At 43.9% G+C, this 18,471-nt stretch overlaps 1 protein-coding gene across 1 annotated transcript in view; it reads right to left on the bottom strand.

The window, feature by feature from the left end:
- Nucleotides 1-2,693: 2,693 nt before the first annotated feature.
- LOC128330906 (vomeronasal type-2 receptor 26-like) overlaps nt 2,694-18,471 on the bottom strand; it is a 31,690-nt gene continuing 15,912 nt past the window's right edge. The window contains exons 6-10 of the mRNA XM_053264270.1: nt 15,524-15,815; nt 12,016-12,231; nt 11,065-11,292; nt 8,566-8,692; nt 2,694-3,595 (exon numbers count right to left, since the gene is read on the bottom strand). Coding sequence (XP_053120245.1) covers nt 2,694-3,595; nt 8,566-8,692; nt 11,065-11,292; nt 12,016-12,231; nt 15,524-15,815 — 1,765 coding nt within the window. The remainder of the gene's footprint in view (nt 3,596-8,565; nt 8,693-11,064; nt 11,293-12,015; nt 12,232-15,523; nt 15,816-18,471) is intronic.

Below are 18,471 nucleotides of genomic sequence, written 5' to 3'. Positions count from 1 at the left end.
CCCTGTCACTGAAGCTCAGCTCATGAAGTAAAGAAATTGTAAATGAAGCTGAATAGTGGTAACCAAAAGCAGAGTAAAATTTATATATCCTATGTGCCACAATAGAACATCATCCTAAATTATTTTTTGAAAGGTTTTGTAAATTGTGGACGATGCAAGTCATTTAATGGTACTAGAGAAAGACATGCTGTTCTGGTAGCTCCAGGTCTTAACACTCACATCAATTTCGGAGGATGAATACAACTGAGGGAAACTCAGGTGGGTGCACGGCTGGGGGAGTCAGTCATGTGACTTCCCTCTGGGGGGCCCCTCAAGGCAGTGGGCCCCCAGACAACTGTCTCCCCTTGCCCTATCATAGTTACGCCCCTGTGCCATTGATACACGACGCTTCTGGGAGCCCTGGTCTCCATTGGTGTTCTCTCTAATATTTTTCATTTCTGTGTCGAATGAGTTTTGTTCTGAGTGACAGTTTCAAGGCAGTGTGCGCGCACCATGTGCATTCAGAGTGGGGCCTTCCTGATTCAATCTGAGCGGGATCTAAAATTAACTGAGCTTACATCAAAAACCATGTGAGCACATGCACACGTGTACACCTTCAAGGGAACCCTGGTCTCCATGTTGACTGTGCCACGCTGTACTCGGCAGCAATGAATACTCCCACCTTTAAGTAGCCATTCTGCTCAAAACCTGGCGCCCTCTCCGCATAAATTCCACCGCCATCTTAGTGTCCCCAGTCCAGCCCTGGCAGCAATTCTTAACATTGCCTTGGCTATCCTATGGTATGTATAGCAAATGAAAAAATTGAATGACTTTACTAAGCAAGTAAATAATTTATGTTTTTAAATTTATGTGCATTTTAAAAATTTGGGGCCCCTTTATGACATATGTTACAGGCCCTACACTAGCTTAATCTGGCCCTGCTCCCACCCCAAATTGGCCTCCAGCCGAACACTGTTATTCAATCTACCTACCCAACACCAGCACTCTCCTGCCAAGTGAACGGTTCCTTCAGTGCCAACCTATGACTGAAAGCCAAAGGACTCAGTGAGAAGTAGGCAAAAAAAGGCCATGCCTAGTGCCAATCTGGTGCGATCCAAAAATTTCCTACTTGGCCCCCACAGGCTACTGGCTATCCTTCACTGAGTACAGGGTGTTGGGTGGGTGCCAAGCTGTGGAGCAACTGAATGGAACGGAGGCAGCCGGCACCCAATCGCCCCACCTCTTTCCCTCATTGGCCGATCCCTGTCACGTGGAGGGGAGCATGATGGTGCCCGTGACTGCCTCATGTAATGGTGGCACAACCCAGAACCCCACCTCATTGTGCTGGCACGGCGGCAGAGACTGGCAAAATTAGAACCAATACCATAGCAGAGGAATCATCCAGAAACCAAACCAAAACTTATTTCCTCTGTCTCTTGCGGTACATTTTCAAAGCAAAGATAATTTGAAAATGAGGGACAGCTACAGACATAATTGTGTGGACACTAATAAGGACAGGAAAGATGGAATGAAATGTTGAACAAAGAAGGGGAAATAATCAGGAACTGTGTGACATTTTTATGTGCAAGTAGCCAGAGCTTGACGTCACCCACACTTTAGCATCCAGGGTGATGGCTTTGTTTGAAACAGTATCTTTATTTTGCATGACCACTAATACAGGAGGAATAGTAGGAAATAGTAGGAAATAGTAGGAAATAGTAGAAAACTCATCAAAAATAACCAAAGAGTCCAATGCCACAATTCATTTTCCGTACTATTTGCTCTCTGGTGTCCAGATCAGGTCTAAGAATAATAATGTAGCATTTGGGGAGGAAGATGCAACTCAACAGTTCACCGCTAGAGACCAAGATGAAGAAGACCTCCATAGCCACCATGTATCTCCGCTTGGTGTTCAAGTAGCTTTTGACAAAGAACATCCAAATACTGCAGAAGACCAGCATGCTGAAGGTGATCGGCTTGGCTTCATTAAATTGTTTTAATGTTGGTTTTAGGATATTGTTTTTTAAAAAATAAATTGTTGTGTTTAAAATTTCTTGTTTTTGTTTTTAACTAATGTTTTATATTTGTTTTTATCTTCTTGTAAATCGCCCAGAGACGTAGGTTTTGGGTGGTATAAAGATATTTTAAATAAATGACTGACTAAATAAATAAATCCATCAGTAACATTCTAGCAAGGAAGGCCACAGTGAACCTGATGATTGCCAGAAAGCCCATGTAAGAGACCCTCAGACCCTTCATTGCATTGCAACATGATCTGGATGAATGTAGAATGCATTTCAAACAAATGTGCTTCATTGGATGACCACACACTGTGTTAGTCTGGATGTCAGCCATTCTTTTTTCACCTAACCTTAAGTATAAGGTTGTCTACATATATCTCCCTTCTTTGAGAACTATTAGTCTGTGGCCAATACTGTAGGCTGGCTGACATCCGGTGCTGCATTCTGGACACATGGTGCTACCGGGCTGATGTGTCCTTCAAAGCAGTGCCAGAGCTGTGCAATATGGCTCATTGTTCAAGCAGCTCTTCCACAGTTGCCCCCATTGTCCCGATATCACCCACGCTTAGTCACCGATACCACCCATGTTGACTGTATTCTCTAATCTACGCCTTCCTTCACTACTAATATGGGAATATAATGATGAAAGACATGGTGCCGAAGAACAAGAAAAGGCTGAAAGAGTCCAGTGTCTCAATATTGTTTCCTTACTAGTTGCTCTCTGGTGTTCAGATCAGGTCTAAGAATAATAATGTAGCATTTGGGAAGGAAGATACAACTCAACAGTCCACCACTAGAGGCCATGATGGAGAAGAGCTCCACAGCCACCATGTATTTCCCCTTGGTGCTCAAGTAGCTTGGGACAAAAGTAATCCAAACAGTGCAGAAGACCAGCATGCTGAAGGTGATCAGCTTGGCTTCATTAAAGCTATCTGGTAACTTTCTCGCAAGGAAGGCCACAGTGAAGCTGATGATGGCCAGAAAACCCATGTAGCCCAGGACGATGTAGAACATGGTGTTTGAGCCTTCATTGCATTGCACAATGATCTCACTGATCTGAGAGTGCATGTCAAACTCTGGGAAAGGGGGAGTGTTTGCCAGCCACATAGCACAGATTCCAATTTGAATAAGTGAACAGAGAATGATGACCGATACTGCCAGCCTCTTCCCTATCCATCTTCTCATCCTGTTTCCCGGCTTCGTGGCCAGGAAGGCCAGAACAACAGTGATGGTTTTAGCCAACACAGAGGAAAGTGCGACAGTAAAGGTGATACCAAACACGGTTTGTCTGAGGAGACAGGTCACCTTCCTAGGCTGACCAATGAATAGGAAGGAGCAGAGAAAGCAAAGCAGCAGAGAGGAGAGAAGGGTACAAGTAATGCTCCAGTTATTGGCTTTCACAATGGGAGTTTTGCGGAGCAGAACAAAGATCCCAATCACAGCAAAGGTGATCAGGGAAAACAAAAGAGCAAAAGAAATCAAAATTGCTCCTAATGGTTCTCCATAGGATAAATAGGTCATTGTTTTGGCGATGCATTGATCCTGTTTCTCATTTGGACATTGATCTTCTGGGCACATCTCACACTGGTCTGCATCTGAAATACATCAACAAAGTCTTTGTTTTGCCAAGATACACAAACATTGTTGAACTTTAACTGGAATCTGCTGACTGCCTTGTTTTACTACAGACCGGGTTGTTAAGGTTTGCTCCCTCTCATGTGACATTGATAGATTTTAAGCTGCTCTTACTTTTGTTTTTCTTATAGTTTTTAATTTAATGATTTATTTCATTTTATCTGTGATCTACACTAGGGGTGTGCATTTCAGATATTCGATGTTTGATTTTGGACACAAATCAAAACACCCCTATTTCATTTTGGATCCAAATCAGACCCATCCAAATCACCCCAGATTCGATTTGGTTCCGAATTAATCCAAATCTGAATATGAACTGATTAGCATTCAAAAAACCGTTTTGTCCTGGAGACAAAAGAATGGTATGGGATGGAAATGCCTAATGGGTGGAGGCTACCACTCAAATTTCAGAGGACTTGAGCAAAGGACTGATTTTTGGTGATATTTTGAAGTTCACACATCTTTAAGATTTTCTCCTTTAAGTTTGGGGGGAAAGGGATGGCCCAGGGTGGAATGTGGTTGGTGGTAGTGCCTAGCGGTGGCAAGGAAGCTACCAGAATTATTTCTAAGGAATTGGGAAAAGGGCTGATTTTTTAAAAAGTGATTTTTAAAATTTAAGTGTCTTTAAGGTTTTTCTCAATAGGGAATAATGGAGGTTTCAGCAAATGCATCTCTTCACATTGGGGGGAAATGGGTGGCCCAGGGTGTGGTGTGGTGGGTGGGAGTGTCCAAAGGGGGCCAGGAAGGTACCAGAATTATTTCAAAGGAATTGGGCAAAGGGGTCATTTTAAAGTGATTTTTGAAGTTTATGTGTCTTTAAAGTTTTTCTCAATAGGGAATAATGGAGGTTTCAGCAGCCCCATAACTGCAATTGGGGGACTCTGGGGTGGCCCGGGTGAGTGGAGGTTTAGTGCACAGAGGGTGCCAACCACCCGCATGGGTTGCCATCCCATGGGGTATAGGGTTTTGTTGTTTCTGAGGGGTTCTTAGTGTAGTTTCACTGGTAGCAAATGAGAGTGGATTCATGGTTTGTCATTATAAATCCCATATGCTACCAGAGAATAGACACTCAGAACACCTCAGAAACAAAAAAACCCTCTACCCCATGGGTTAGCAACCCATTGGGGTGGTTAGCACCCCCTGTGCACTACACCGTCACTTGTTCTGGGTCACCCCAGTGCCCCCCAAGTGCAGTTATGGGGCTGCTGAAACCTCCATTATTCCTATGGAGAAAAGCCTTAAAGATGCATAAACTTCAACAAATCACCAAAAATCATCCCTTTGCCCAATCCCTTCGGGATTTGGGTGAGGACAGGCATCCATTGGGGCACTGTCTCCCCACCCCACTCTTCCACCCCAGATGCCCCCTTTCTGCCCTGAATCTGCCCCAAAGTCTCTCAAACTTCAACAAATCACCAAAACCCAGTCCTTTGCCCAATCCCTTTGGGATCTGGGTGGTGGCAGGCACCCATTGGAGCACTACCACTACCCCCACTCTTTCTGTCCCCAGTCTACATTAACAGCACACATCAACAACAACAGTAGAGCTTTGCAAAGAAGAGAACTGGGTTTCCAAAGCAAGTAAAGTAAGGATGCTGCTAAACAACACATTCTGCCAGTGGAATAGCGAGGTTTTGCCCCCCTCTCATCTCCGCAAGTTGAAAGAGTGATGATGACAACAACAACAATGGTGGCACACAATTTTTTGGCACATCTCTTTGACATCACCTTTGTTGACTATGGGACAGCTATCCTGGTAGTGGTGGGGAATAGAAGAAGTAATGTTGGCAGGTCAGCAGGCCATTCCAGGGGAAGGTAGTCAGAAATTTAATAGCGGTCTCCCCTTCTGGCTGTCCTGCCAGCTCTTTGACCTTGGGGGGGCACTGCCAACAATCCACATAGCATTACCCTGTTCCTCTGTAATGCCAGGATGGTCCAAAATAAACCTAAACTCATCCCTGATTTGATCATGGATGAAGGAGCCGACCTGGTATGTATTAGTGAAAATTGGTTGGGGGAGGCTAGTGGTCCAGTCTGGTCCCAGCTTCTCCCTCCAGGATATTCTGTAGAGGAGCGGGTCAGGGGACGTGGGTGGGGAGGTGGAGGCTAACATCTCCCTTACCAGGGTCCCTGTTAGGGTATCAGATCATATTGAATGTGTATATTTAAGTTTGGGGACCAGGGATAGATTGGGACTTCTGTTGGTGTACCGATTACCCCGTTGCCCTACAGATTCCTTTACTGAGCTCATGGACTTGGTTGCAGAACTCGCATTGGAATCTCCCAGACTCTTGGTGCTGGGGGACTTCAAAGTTCATTTCGGGACCAATCTGTCCAGGGCAGCTCAGGAGTTCATAGCGGCCATGACAACTATGGGCCTATCCCAAGTGGTCTCTGGACCGATGCATATTGCAGGTCACATGCTTGATTTGGTCTTTGACTGATCAGGGTGGGCACGCCTGTGATTTCCCCATTGTCATGGATGGTTAAGATTGGACTTACAAGCACTTCCCACCTCCACCAGGGCGAGGGGCCTATTAGAATTTTTCGCCCAAAGAGGTTAGTGGATCCAGTAGGATTCCAAGAAGCCTTGAAAGGATTCAGTGTTGGCTTTGCCGGTGATCTTGTTGACACCCTGGTTGAGAATTGGAACAACTTGCTCACCAGGGCAGTAGACACAATTGCTCCCAAGCGTCCCCTTTGACCCGCTTCAAAATTGGCCCCTTTTGGTATACGGAAGATCTACAGGGGCTGAAGTGGCAAGGCAGGCGATTGGAGCACAAGTGGAGAAAGACCCGTATCCGACAGATAGCGACATAAAGCACATCTAAAGATCTATGCTTAGGTAACACGCGCAGCAAACAGGTGGTTCTTTTCTGCCCACATTGCCTCTGCGAGTTCACGTCCAGTGGAGTTGTTCAGGGTTGTGAAGGGACTAGTATCCGCCCCTCCACCTTGAACCAGAATTTGGAGTCATCAGTTTCCCACTGTGATGTGTTTTTTGAGTTTTTCGCAGATAAAATCTCTTGGATTCGGGCAGACCTAAATGGAGAAACCACAATTAATTTGGTGTCTGAACTGGAGGTGCCCAAAAACTCCTCTTATGTGATTTGACTGGATCAATTTCAGTTTGTAACTCCTGAGGAGGTTGACAAGCTGCTTGGAGCAGTGAGGCCTACCACTTGTTCACTTGATCCTTCTCCAACATGGCTTGTTCGATCTAGCAGGTGGGCTGTTGTAGAAAGCCTGTTGGTAATCATGAATGCTCCTATGAGGGGGGCAGGATGCCTCCTTGTCTTAAGGAGGCAATCATTAGACCTCTTCCAAAGAAGCCTGTGTTAGATCCCCCAGGTCCAAGGATGGCTCAGCCAAGGTCCAAGGATGGCTCAGGTAGCAGGCTTTCCGTGTTAGCAAGACAGAAGGAATAAAAGATGGATTCCTCTTCTTTTTCTCAATTAAAAAAATTGCTGGAGAAAAAAAGGTGGCAATGGTGGCAATGCTGAACAATGGTTGGAGGCAATGGTGGATGTGGGATGGCAAGGCTGAGCAATCATGCAAAAGAGCTCTCTCCCCACACAAGGCAGCAGCAAGGAAGAAATGGCTGCTGGTCCTTTAATACCCTCCTGAAAACATCTCACAAAATCCCCCCCCACTTGCCCCCTCCTCCATCTCCCCTTAGCTAATGTGGGATTAATTTGGCTCCTGTAGAGCCAAATATGGGCATTATTTTGCACATCAGAACTTGCATTTAAGTCAATGGGAGGCTGAAAGGCAGGAAATTCAAGCACACATCAGAACTCAAATTGGAGGAGAAAGGAGAAGCACGTTCTCGGTCACAAAATGGAGGGCCGAAACGACAACATTTTCGGAACCGAAACAAGGGCGATTTGTTTCGGCTCCCAAATATTTCAGGATGGTGATTGGGTTTTTCGTTTCGGTGCTGGAACACCCAAAATGTTTTGCACTTCCCTATTATACATAGAATTTTAAAAAGAGGCAACATGGAAATTAAAAAAACAAAACCAATAAATAAGATAAAATCTCTTTGTCCATATTCAGGAGCAGAACAGTTGATGTTTCTCATTAGTAGGCACTGTGCCATTTTAGGCATTTTTTTGGCATTGTTTTATTTTGTCTATATTGGCAGAAATGTTGAGTTGCAAAATGCTGGTACTACCTATGAAGGGTAATACAGCACCAGCACCTATGAAAGAGAGAATAATTTTTGATGATCTCTCCTTCCCCCAGAAGTGCTCTGCACCAGTCAAAACTATGTCCCTGAGAGCTATATGACCCTCAGGGACATATTTCCAACTGGTGAAGAATGCTTCTGGGGGGAAGGGGCAATCATCCAAATTCACTGTCCCCAAGTGAGTAGCAGTGTTCCATTCGTTGACCCCTTCAGCAGCATCAATGCATATCACCTAGCATCAACTTTTTCTAATGGGAACATTGGCCACTGAAGCTTATTGTTTTAACTTTCAAAGAATCCAGGATATTCTTCTGCAAAGGCCAGCACCTGAAAACTTAAACTAAAGGAATGCTCATCATAAATGCCATAGTCTCTATCCTGCATAAACTCTTTCTAATTTTGGAATGGTTACAGATTTTGGCTTCACATGAAAAGCCTAGATATTCTGAGAATTTAGTTGAAGAAAACAAAATGTTTCTTTTCCGTGCAAGGGTGCTAATACCTGAAGATTAAGTCCTAGATGATGCTGCAGAGGGCAGATTGCTGCTCCTGGAGAAGGCGTAGGGAAAGTTTTTCAAGTGAAAAGATTTGCCAGACTAAATAAAATCCTCAGATCTTGGCACTAATACTTGAGTTCAACAGAAGTATGTTGAGAAATTCAGTCATCTATTTGATGTAGAAAATAAGATAGAGAATTTTAAACATTTGGATTTGGTTTCCCAATATACATATTTTTACCGGTCTGTGTTGAAATCCTCCCCGCAGGACACTGAGCACAATCATAACAACAAACTTGTCTTCCCTGCTGGGCAATCCTGCTGGATCCAAGATGGCAGCTCTCAACACATCGGGAACGGGGCTGCATCTAACAGGAGCAAGAAGGAAGAATGTTCCGACAGAGGCGTAACTAGGGAAAATGGCGCCCGGGGCAAGCACTGAAATTGCGCCCCCCCGTGGCCCCCCCAACATACATCTGACTGACAAACATGTTTCAGAAAAACCTTAAACCTTTTCCCCCACTTAAATCAACTTGAATTTATTTACTCAGAAGTAAGTCCCTTTAAGTTCAAAGGGGCTTACTTACCTACTTACCAAAGGGGCTTACTTACTAACACGAAATGTGTATTTTCATAGTGATAGGATCAAGAAAATGAATATGTGTTTGTGTGTTGATATATATATATGAGAATAAATACATCTGCAGCTGTGTACACATATGTTGTCTCTATTTAAATTATCCCTTTATCTCTGCATCATGCATGCATACATTTATTCATTCATACATATACATACACACACACTCATTACATATTTTTATATATATACACACACACACACAACACACACACAGAGACTGACTATTTCTAAAGCTGCAAAGAGAACTCCATACAAGTATTTTCTGGAGCCCCAGAAAGAGACAGTTAATAAAAAAGAATAGAATACATTTATTGTTGATTAACAAACAGAAATATAATGTGCAATACGTTTCAACTTCTGCCTTCTTCAGTTGCTCTGATGTTGTTATAAGAAAGGTCTATTTGTTAATCAACAATGGATGCACACACATTTTGTCCTTATTTAAACTCTCCCTATCAATCCTTATTTAAACTGCAGACAGAGTTAATAGGTGCATTGCATCGCCGACATCAACTTATGTTTTAACTGTTTTTGTTTTATTTTTTGTTGGTTGTAAACCAGCATGAGAGTGTATACTTTGATGGCACAGAAATGTATTAAATGGGGCGGGGGGATGTGTAGTTGGATTCCCTGGTTAAAAATGTTTTGATCTTAGAAATACCATGCCCGTTTCCCCCCTAGCACAGGAAAGGACATGCCTCTGGCAATGGCACACGCGTGGGCGGACGAGCGGCTTGCAAGTACCAGATTTGCTCAAGCAGTGCGCGCGAGATCCCTGGAGTGGCGTGGAGTCGGAGGCGGGGGGCAGAATCCTTGCACGCCAGGGCCTTTGTGCCACCCTCTGTCTCTCCGCGGCGAGTGGATCGTGGGACAGAGTTCACAGCCCGGCAGCACTTGATCCTGCTGACTGTCTCTGTGCTGACTGGGGCTTTTCACAGGAAGGCAACGGGCGCTGCAACAGTATGGAGCGGAACTGGTGTGGAGGGACTCACTCTACCAAACAGCAGGGCAAAAACGGCTGTACTGACCTGGCGGTTCATCTGGAGAAGTGGTCTCTCTGCGCCCCAACATCATAATGGCTCTTTCTCTTCCCAAAGTCTCTCGGCTTGGCCGTGCAGCTGCAAGCCCAGAGAAACACCCTAGCCGCCGCTTGTGGCTTCTCTGAGCAAAGGAAGCAGCAGCAGCCGCCCTGGCAAGGGGAGCTCCCGGAGCGCGTGTACGCCTTTGCCCCTCCCTCGCTCAAAGCACAACAAGCATTTCTTCTGAGACCGAGCGAGGCTTATCGGCGGGCCATCCTGCGAGGGAGCCTCCATCCCCCAGGAGTTCAGCTCTCACTGGTGTGGTGAAGTCAGTGGGTGGGTGGGTTACCCAGGAGCCAAACCGTAAACAGCTCCTGCGAGAGGAAAAGCGAGCACAAGCGGGGGCTCTGCTAGAAGCCTTGCTCTTGCTGCCTTCCTTCTTCTTCCCAAACAATGAAATGGGGGGGGGGGTGCGGGCGGCCGCGGCAGGGTCCGCTCGTGGGAGGGGGCGCCACGCGTTCCTTTGACTGCCGATAAATAATTTTTAAAAAAGAGATCGGCGGGGGGGGGGGGGGAGATGGGACTTTTTGGAGCCCCCCACGTGACCAGCAAGAGTGGCGCCTAGGGCACGTGCCCCCCTGCCCCCCTATTGTTACGCCTCTGTGTTCCGATTCCGCCCACCCCTTCTATTATTCTCAAAACCAAATATCCACATATGAAGAGTATGGAATAGGGGTCTACTCCCTGAACCAGGCAAAAGCCAAGGTGGGTCTGACTGCAGGCAGACAAAAAGAGGTCAGAGGCATCAAACATGGTCAAGGCAAATCTGGGGTCAGGCTTATAATTTCCTCTGTCAGGGAGTGGGGGAGGTCACCTGGACCCTACTGCTGGAGTCCTCAATCTGAGACCCCTGGAACTTTGCCCAGAGGAGAGAAACAGAGCACCCCCATCAGGGCACTCCATTCCTTTCAGCCCATTTCTCCCTCCCAACCCTCTTGACTCCTGATATTGGAGCTGGGTTGTGAGAAAACCCCTTAAAGTCAGAGAAACTAGCAAGGTGAGGCGGGACAGGTCTCCATACCTCTTTAAACTTGTGGTTCCATACAGTAGCACTTCCATCCATGGTGAACCTTTTTCCTTCACGAGCGAGGGGATCCATCCTTCCAGTTTGGACTTTCTGGAAGGTGTCATTGGGGAATGCGACCAAGTTGATGATATCGTATCCTGACGGCAGGCTCCCTTCCTCATCAAAAAAGATTTCTTCCCCAGCACTATTGTTGAAATGGATATTGCTCAGAAAAGCATGAAGCTAATTGGGAGGAGAAAAAGTTCACACCCTGGGTCAAATTGTGGAAAATTGCATTAACATTATCACTTTAACAACAAATCCCTTGATCACCAACTGGAAGATGTCACTGAGAAGAAATACTATATACCTATCAGGAATATACCTTTAAGCATGTTTATATTGGTAGGAAGCCACTGGAAGCAATAGCAATTTCTGTTGAAGAATAGTACAGGATCTTACAGCAGTGAATATTCAAATATAAATTGATATACAAAGCAATTTGGGGATAATTATAACAAAGGGAAAGACTTTTGGAAAAACTGATATCCATTTACCTTATTGTGGAATGGGTATCAGCCATATTAAAACATAAAACAATACTGAATATTGAATAAACATTTACAAGATGTTTGATATAAGGTTTGCTTCCTGAAATTTATTTTTGTTGAAAACATAATAATTGTCTCTTCCCTTAAAAGGGCAATTTGATTTGATTTCCAATTGAATTTTTCAAATTCAAATTCAAATCTCCATTTAGCCATGAAGATCATGGGTGATTCTGTGTGATTCTGAGTGAGTTTCTTCTCTCTCAGCCTAAACCAACTCACACTGCTTCACCAGTGCTTTGCTAATCAGGATGTCAGGAACTGCATGCCACAATCAGACATTATTTCACAACTGCTATTATGAGTTATGAACTAATACAATGAGAAGTGACATGGAAACAAAGCGGAGGAAACATACAGGCCACAACAAAAGACTCTTTCCCCCGTGTTTCTCCATTTCTTTCTGTTTAGCTTTCAGTGAATACATAGAATGGAGAGCATGTGCTACAGCATAAACAGCATTGTAGATGTTATAGCTCTGCCCAGACATGCCCATTTCAAGCACAGATTCAGGAAGGCTCCCCAGTTTCTCCTCCCCAGTGCAGTTGTCTTGATTTGGAACATATAAGCCATGCTTTGGGAGTGAACAGAAAAATGCAAACATCCAGAACTGATGGATGAAATAGATCATAGACTGGTATGGAGTTATGTTCTCAAGAAAGTCCTGAAATCCTGGAACCACTTTTGTGTGAAGTGTGAATGACAAAGAACCATTGAAGGATTTCCCTGTGAATTTATCCCATGAAGAAAGAGTTGTGCAATCCCACTGAGCAGTTATGAGCCACACTCTCTCCAATGGAAGCTTAAGATGAAATTCGTAGGATTCTAAGATTATTCGTAAACCCTCCATAGAATGACTATTCCCATGGACAAGAACCACATTCATCTTTGCTTCCTTCCAGACAGCATTAGCTATTTCCAACAGCATTTTTTTAGTGTGTGTATTTAAAGTGCGACTTGTTACTTTTGGAATGGATTGTGCCAAAGCAATACAAATATTGCTCTGGAGAAGTCTTGGTCTCATATTTTGAAGAAATGTTTCTCCACTGTCATCATCTGATGTGAGCAGACCAATCCAATTCCACTTGAAATGCTTCAGCAGCAAAATAATCCCGATATATTCAAGGTCTTCACTTGGAACCATCCGGAAGAAAAAAGGGAACCGGGTTTGGTCACTTAGCACAGGGTCAAAAGATCCATAACTCAGCTATATGGGGGAAAATTGTTTTTTAAAAAGAGTATTACAAGGACATCCCTTTGTTCTTGATCAAAGTATTACTTCTTCAATTCACTAAATTTCAGCTTCCATCAAATATTTAAGATAAGACAATACTTCTATTTTGAGTAGGAACTACTGGTACCATTGAGTCTTATACTGGGATAGGATTCTAAACAGGATGAAGAAAGATTAAAGACTATTCCTACTTGAAAGTGAAAGCTGGGGCAAGGTTGAAACACAGTTTGAAAGAAAATGTGTTCAGGGGAGTTGTGGCCCTAATACTGAAAGAAAATGACAATAATAATGTATTGAAAACAAGACATTGCACAGTGGACTGAGTAATTATTCCTTAATTTTTTGAGAAAACACTCTAAGGACTTGGAAGGGGATGAAAACCTTTCCATTCAAGAACATAAGAACAGCCTTGCTGTTTCACACAGTGGCCTACCAGATGCCTCTGAGAAGCCAACTGGCAAGAGGTAAGGGCATGCCTTTTTTTTTTTGGTTCTATATTTGCCACATCCCATAGCAGAGAATTCCATAGATTAATTTTCTTCTCTGTGAAAAATGACTTCCTTTAGTTGGTCCTATTTTACCTGGCCTTCAGACCCATGAGATTTGTTAGAGAGGGAGAAAGATTTCTCTCTGTCCACTCTCTCTTCTCCATGCATAATTTTATAAACGTCCATCATGTCTCCCCATAGCCACCCCTTTTCCAAACTAAAAAGCCCCAGACACTGTAGACTTACCTTATAAGAAAGGTGCACCATGTCCCTGATCAACTTTGTTGCACTCTTCTTCACCTTCCCCAGTTCCTAATTATCAAATTGCCCACTACTAGGAGGCCCCCAATCCCCGGAGGAGTATCCTATGTGTGAGAGGATTTGGGAGCATTACCAAGGAAGGTGTCCCTTCTAAGAGAGCATTCCTCTCTTCTTCAGACTGATGCCCTGCATCCCTAAGATTTTCATCCCCTGCTAAATGGGCAAAGAGGCACCTTTCACTGTGGTGATTCTCTTTATTTAGCAGGGGGAGAGTAACTGGCCCTATCCACCCCCAGCATAGTACCTCCAGTGACTGTTGCTGGTTTCTAGCTTGTATTTTTTTTTTAGAATGTGAGCCCTTTGGGGACAGGGAGCCATCTTATTTATTTATTATTTCTCTGTGTAAACCGCCTTGAGCCATTTTTTGGAAGGGCGGTATAGAAATCGAATTCTTCATCATCATCATCATCATCATCATCATCATCATCGTCATCATCTATGAGAGCAGAGGAGCTGTCAGCATGGGAATAGGATGCCTCTATCACATTCCTGTGGGTCTCATCCACAAACCTCTGTGCTTCCCTGTGCTTCTCCAGGTCCGCCATCTTGGCTTCAAGTGAATGCACTTGTTACCTGAGAGCCAGGAGCTGTTTTCACCGAACGCACACCCACAACTTCTGCACCTCAGGCAGATAGTCACACTCTGGGAGGCACCCCCTCTGCTGCAGGCATTCTTGCTTCATAACTGGTTTTATTGGTTATTTAGAATTTAGAATATAGTGGCTGCCTTTGCATATAACAAACTGTGGTTTGTAACTGTGGTTCCAAGACCTCTGGTGGAACTATCCAAGTGGTAGTCCTCATTAGAAACCAAAAGTGCAAATCACTCTCAGGGGAGGAAAACCGCAACTTCATTTTCTTTTTGAAACTGGAGGTCACTTCGCCTCCGGTTTCGTGTTCTGTGTGAATGCAGACATAGAGATTGTTTCCTTCACAGATTGGTCTAAGCTGCAATCATCATCTAATTAAAGGTATCAAGCTCTTCCTCCAGGAAAGTTACAAAAGTGGGGCAGGACTCACCTTCTCATGCTTGGTGTCTCGTTTCTGATAAAGGGAGACCACTTCTGGGCCCACATGCAACTTCCCTACTAAACCCCTCACAAAACTCATTTGATGTCTGTTACCAAACTGCTGCTCACAGATCTCCAAAAAGAAAAACTGCCCTTGTCTCAGCATTGTCTTCTCAAGGGTGGCCTCCAAACTGAGCCACCTTCAGAGCAAAGATGTAGCTAATCCCCACCCATTTTCTCTCTAGGCACAACTGAAACTGAAATTGAAACTGCCCTGTCAAAAATGAACCCCTAGCCAGCCAACAACAACAAATATTTCTATACCACTTCTCAGCAAAAGTTTCCAGAGTGGTTTACAAAGAGAAATAATAAATAAATAAGGTGGATCCCTGTCCCTGAAAGGCTCACAATGTAAAAAGAAATATAGACAACAGCAACAGTCATTGAAGGTACTGTGCTGCGGTTAGATTGTGCCAGTTACTCTACCCCTGCTAAATAAAGAGAATCATCACCACATCAAAAAGGTGCCTCTTTGCACAATTAGTAGGGGTACAACCAGAAATTAAACCCTATAAAAGACTAGCCCTAACAAACTTACCTTGTCCTTTCCCCCTTGTTGGTTTGTTTGCTTGCCCTCTTGCTTTCTCCTTTAGGAACAAAAACAAATGTTCTCCACTTGTCTTCCACTTGTTTTCCACTTGTCTTCCACTTGAGAAGCCTTGTCTTCTCAAAAGCTGCTTCCAAACTGAGCTACCTCAGGAACGTAGCCATTTCTGAATGACTACAGCTAGTCATCGCTAGGAACAGACATACCTGTGGGATCTTGTAGGTACTGAAGACACTGGCCATCTGCATGGAATTTGGGGAGGTGAGCCCACCAATGGCAAGGACTAGCTGCTGCTTCCCGTCACAGTTGTAATTCAAGGGATTCCCCTGCCCTGTGAAGAGGAACTGCAGAGTGTTCCCAACGGCTTTCAGCGGATTGAAAACATTGTCATAGATTTCAAATCCCAGTGTGATATTGGGTAAGAGGTGGTCATTCCTGTTGATCTCTTGAATTGTAAAGATGAAGGCAAGAACATGCTGGTAATTTTTAGGCATTAAACTGTAAAGAGATTTTAATGTAGTTTTACATGCATAGATCAGCAAAACAAGTCTATTGCATTTCTATTTATTCTGCTTGCAAGTATGGAAGACAACATATAATAGTTTGATTGTGTTTTTAATTGTTTTAACATTTTAAATTTTAATGGTTGAAATGTTTTAATCTTTTTATTGGTTCTTTTTATTGTTTTGTTGTAAACCGCCCAGACTTGCATTTTGGGCAGAATACAAATGTGTTAAACAAACAAACATAGTTGAATGACTTTAAGACTAGCTGTATATTTTTCCTGACATACAGATATGCAGCCAGTACATCTTTCCCCATTGTTGATATGCAGCCATTGGGAGAAGCTCCCCTTCATGAATTCCTAGGGTCATAGGAAACTGCTCTAATCCGAGTCAGACTATTGCTCAGTGGTGTCTACATTGACTGGTGATGGCTATCCAAAGTTCCAGGCTGGAGTCTTTCCCAGCCCGACCTGGAGGTGTCATGGATTGAACCTTGAACCCACTGCATGAAAAAAAGATGCTCTACCACTGATCTATACTTTACTATCGCCATTTGTCATACAGCTGTATGACAAAGGAGGTCTTAGAGATGCTGCTGCCCTCCATAAAGAAAAGGTGGCATCCTCTCCATTTCGACAATATGAGGGTGAGTTCCTAAGATCATAGGTTAATGTGAAAGATGTAGCAATACCGATCAATATTCCTGCTGAGAATATTTGTATTGGTGTGTCTGATTTTCCTTTCAGAGGTTTTGACTCTAATAGAGCTTCAAAGACAGCCTCCACTCAGGGGAGGCAGGAGTAGAGTCATGCACTGGAAAGAACAATTGGGGAGGAATAAAAAGAGTATTATCCACTGTCTGTCCGGATGCAAACCCCCACCCCTCCACCATAAACCATTATTGTAACCGCTTGGCAGGGGAGAGAGGGAGTATTATGACAGACCTGAATGAGGTCCTCTCTATCCCCTGTTCCCTGCATACACAGCTGAACACCTATGACATTAGCAGAAGCGCTATCTCCAGTGCACGGACAACCACAAGGGTTTTGCCCAAACATCGGGGAATGTTGCTGACATAGAGAGAAAGGATTCAGTGGTGCAGCAAGAAAGCCATCTAACAGAACTGCCTAACTAACTGCACCTGCTCAGCAGGGAAGCAGCAATTTTCTGCACATTCCCCTTCCCCCAAAAGCCCTCTCTTCAGGTGTTACACCTGAAGATATGTCCCTGAGGGCTGTGCAGATTTTCAGGTGGCCCAGAGGGCTTCCTGAGGAGGGTAAGGGTCTCATAAATTGCTGCTTCCTTACTGCACCAGTTCTATTTAGCTGCTCTCTCCCTACACTTCTGCATCCTTGTACCGTATGCCTGCCAGTTTCTTTTTCCAGTCAACGTTGAGCTATACTGTGCTGCTATATGTCCTTTTCCTAAAGGATGATTGTCCCACTTCTAACCAAAATAGAGAAAAACTATTTAAAACTGAAAATGTGAAAATACAACTCCTGAGTAAGTGTCAACTGGAACTGGCTTCCTTAGAAAGTTTTAACTTTTGATAGTTGGGTGAGCAATCAAGAACCCTAGGAATAGTGTTGGTTCACATACATCTGAATACACACGAATATACCCCCTTGGAAATCATTGTGCTTGGTATGATGTATGGACATGCAAACATATCAAGTTGCCATTGGTCAGGCCATTGGTCTAGCTAGGTCACTATTCTTTATTGGGACTGGCAGGGAATCTGGTTTCAGACAGAGCAGTTTCCCAGCCGTGCCTGGAGATGCCAGAGATCAAACCCAGGAGATTTGGAATGCAAATGATTAAAGATCAGACTGTGATATTAGATTTGCTAAGGTCCATTCACACACCATGGCTAGATGCTGCAGCCTCCATGCGAGGCATATCAGAAGCTGCCATTGATAATGAATCTCCACTAGAATAATTTAAACCAGATAGGCATACAGTAGATCAGCCCTACCTAAAAGACCCAATACAACCATTAAAACAAAAAACGCACTACTCACTATCCTGTTGTGGATATGTCTGGTAGTACTGTAAAGTTGAATAAAAGTACACCACCCTGTAAGAAGGATACAAATTCCCCAATGGTAATGTCTTCTCTGGAACTTGTCTTGGAATTGTGCTGAATTTCGCACAGATGTCTTTGCCTGTTGTTCTGCCTGCTGAACATAGCAGGCAGATATAGGAGGAATGGTAGTAACCAAACCATTCTGAGCTCCTGCAAATTTTGAATCTCACCCAAGCTGTACACTTGCTTTGTCAGCTAGAGAAGACTACTCACAAAGAACTTTACCAACACAGGAATTCCATTTGACAGAGCCTTGTTTGTTTCATGTTAACTTCTCCTGAGTTCTAGGTTACACACGGGCATTTAAAAATTCTTATACACTGAGTGAGTGTAGCCTGGTATGAGCTACTGAGTTATAATTAACCGATCTTATCATTAAATGACCTCTAGCTACCCATGGGGCTTCCACAAGAAGCAGAACTGAATAATAGTGATTTTGATAATTTCAGGGTGGATTGACACTTTCCCTACAGTCCTCTGGTCCCCATACAATCCAAGAGAACATTTTTTATTCCCTCCTAACTAATATGTGCTATTTAGCAGGCAATAACAGGATTCAGTT

The sequence above is a fragment of the Hemicordylus capensis genome, chromosome 6 (genome assembly GCF_027244095.1).
Source record: "Hemicordylus capensis ecotype Gifberg chromosome 6, rHemCap1.1.pri, whole genome shotgun sequence".
Classification (NCBI taxonomy): Eukaryota; Metazoa; Chordata; class Lepidosauria; order Squamata; family Cordylidae; genus Hemicordylus; species Hemicordylus capensis.
This window is presented reverse-complemented; position numbering and strand designations above follow the sequence as displayed.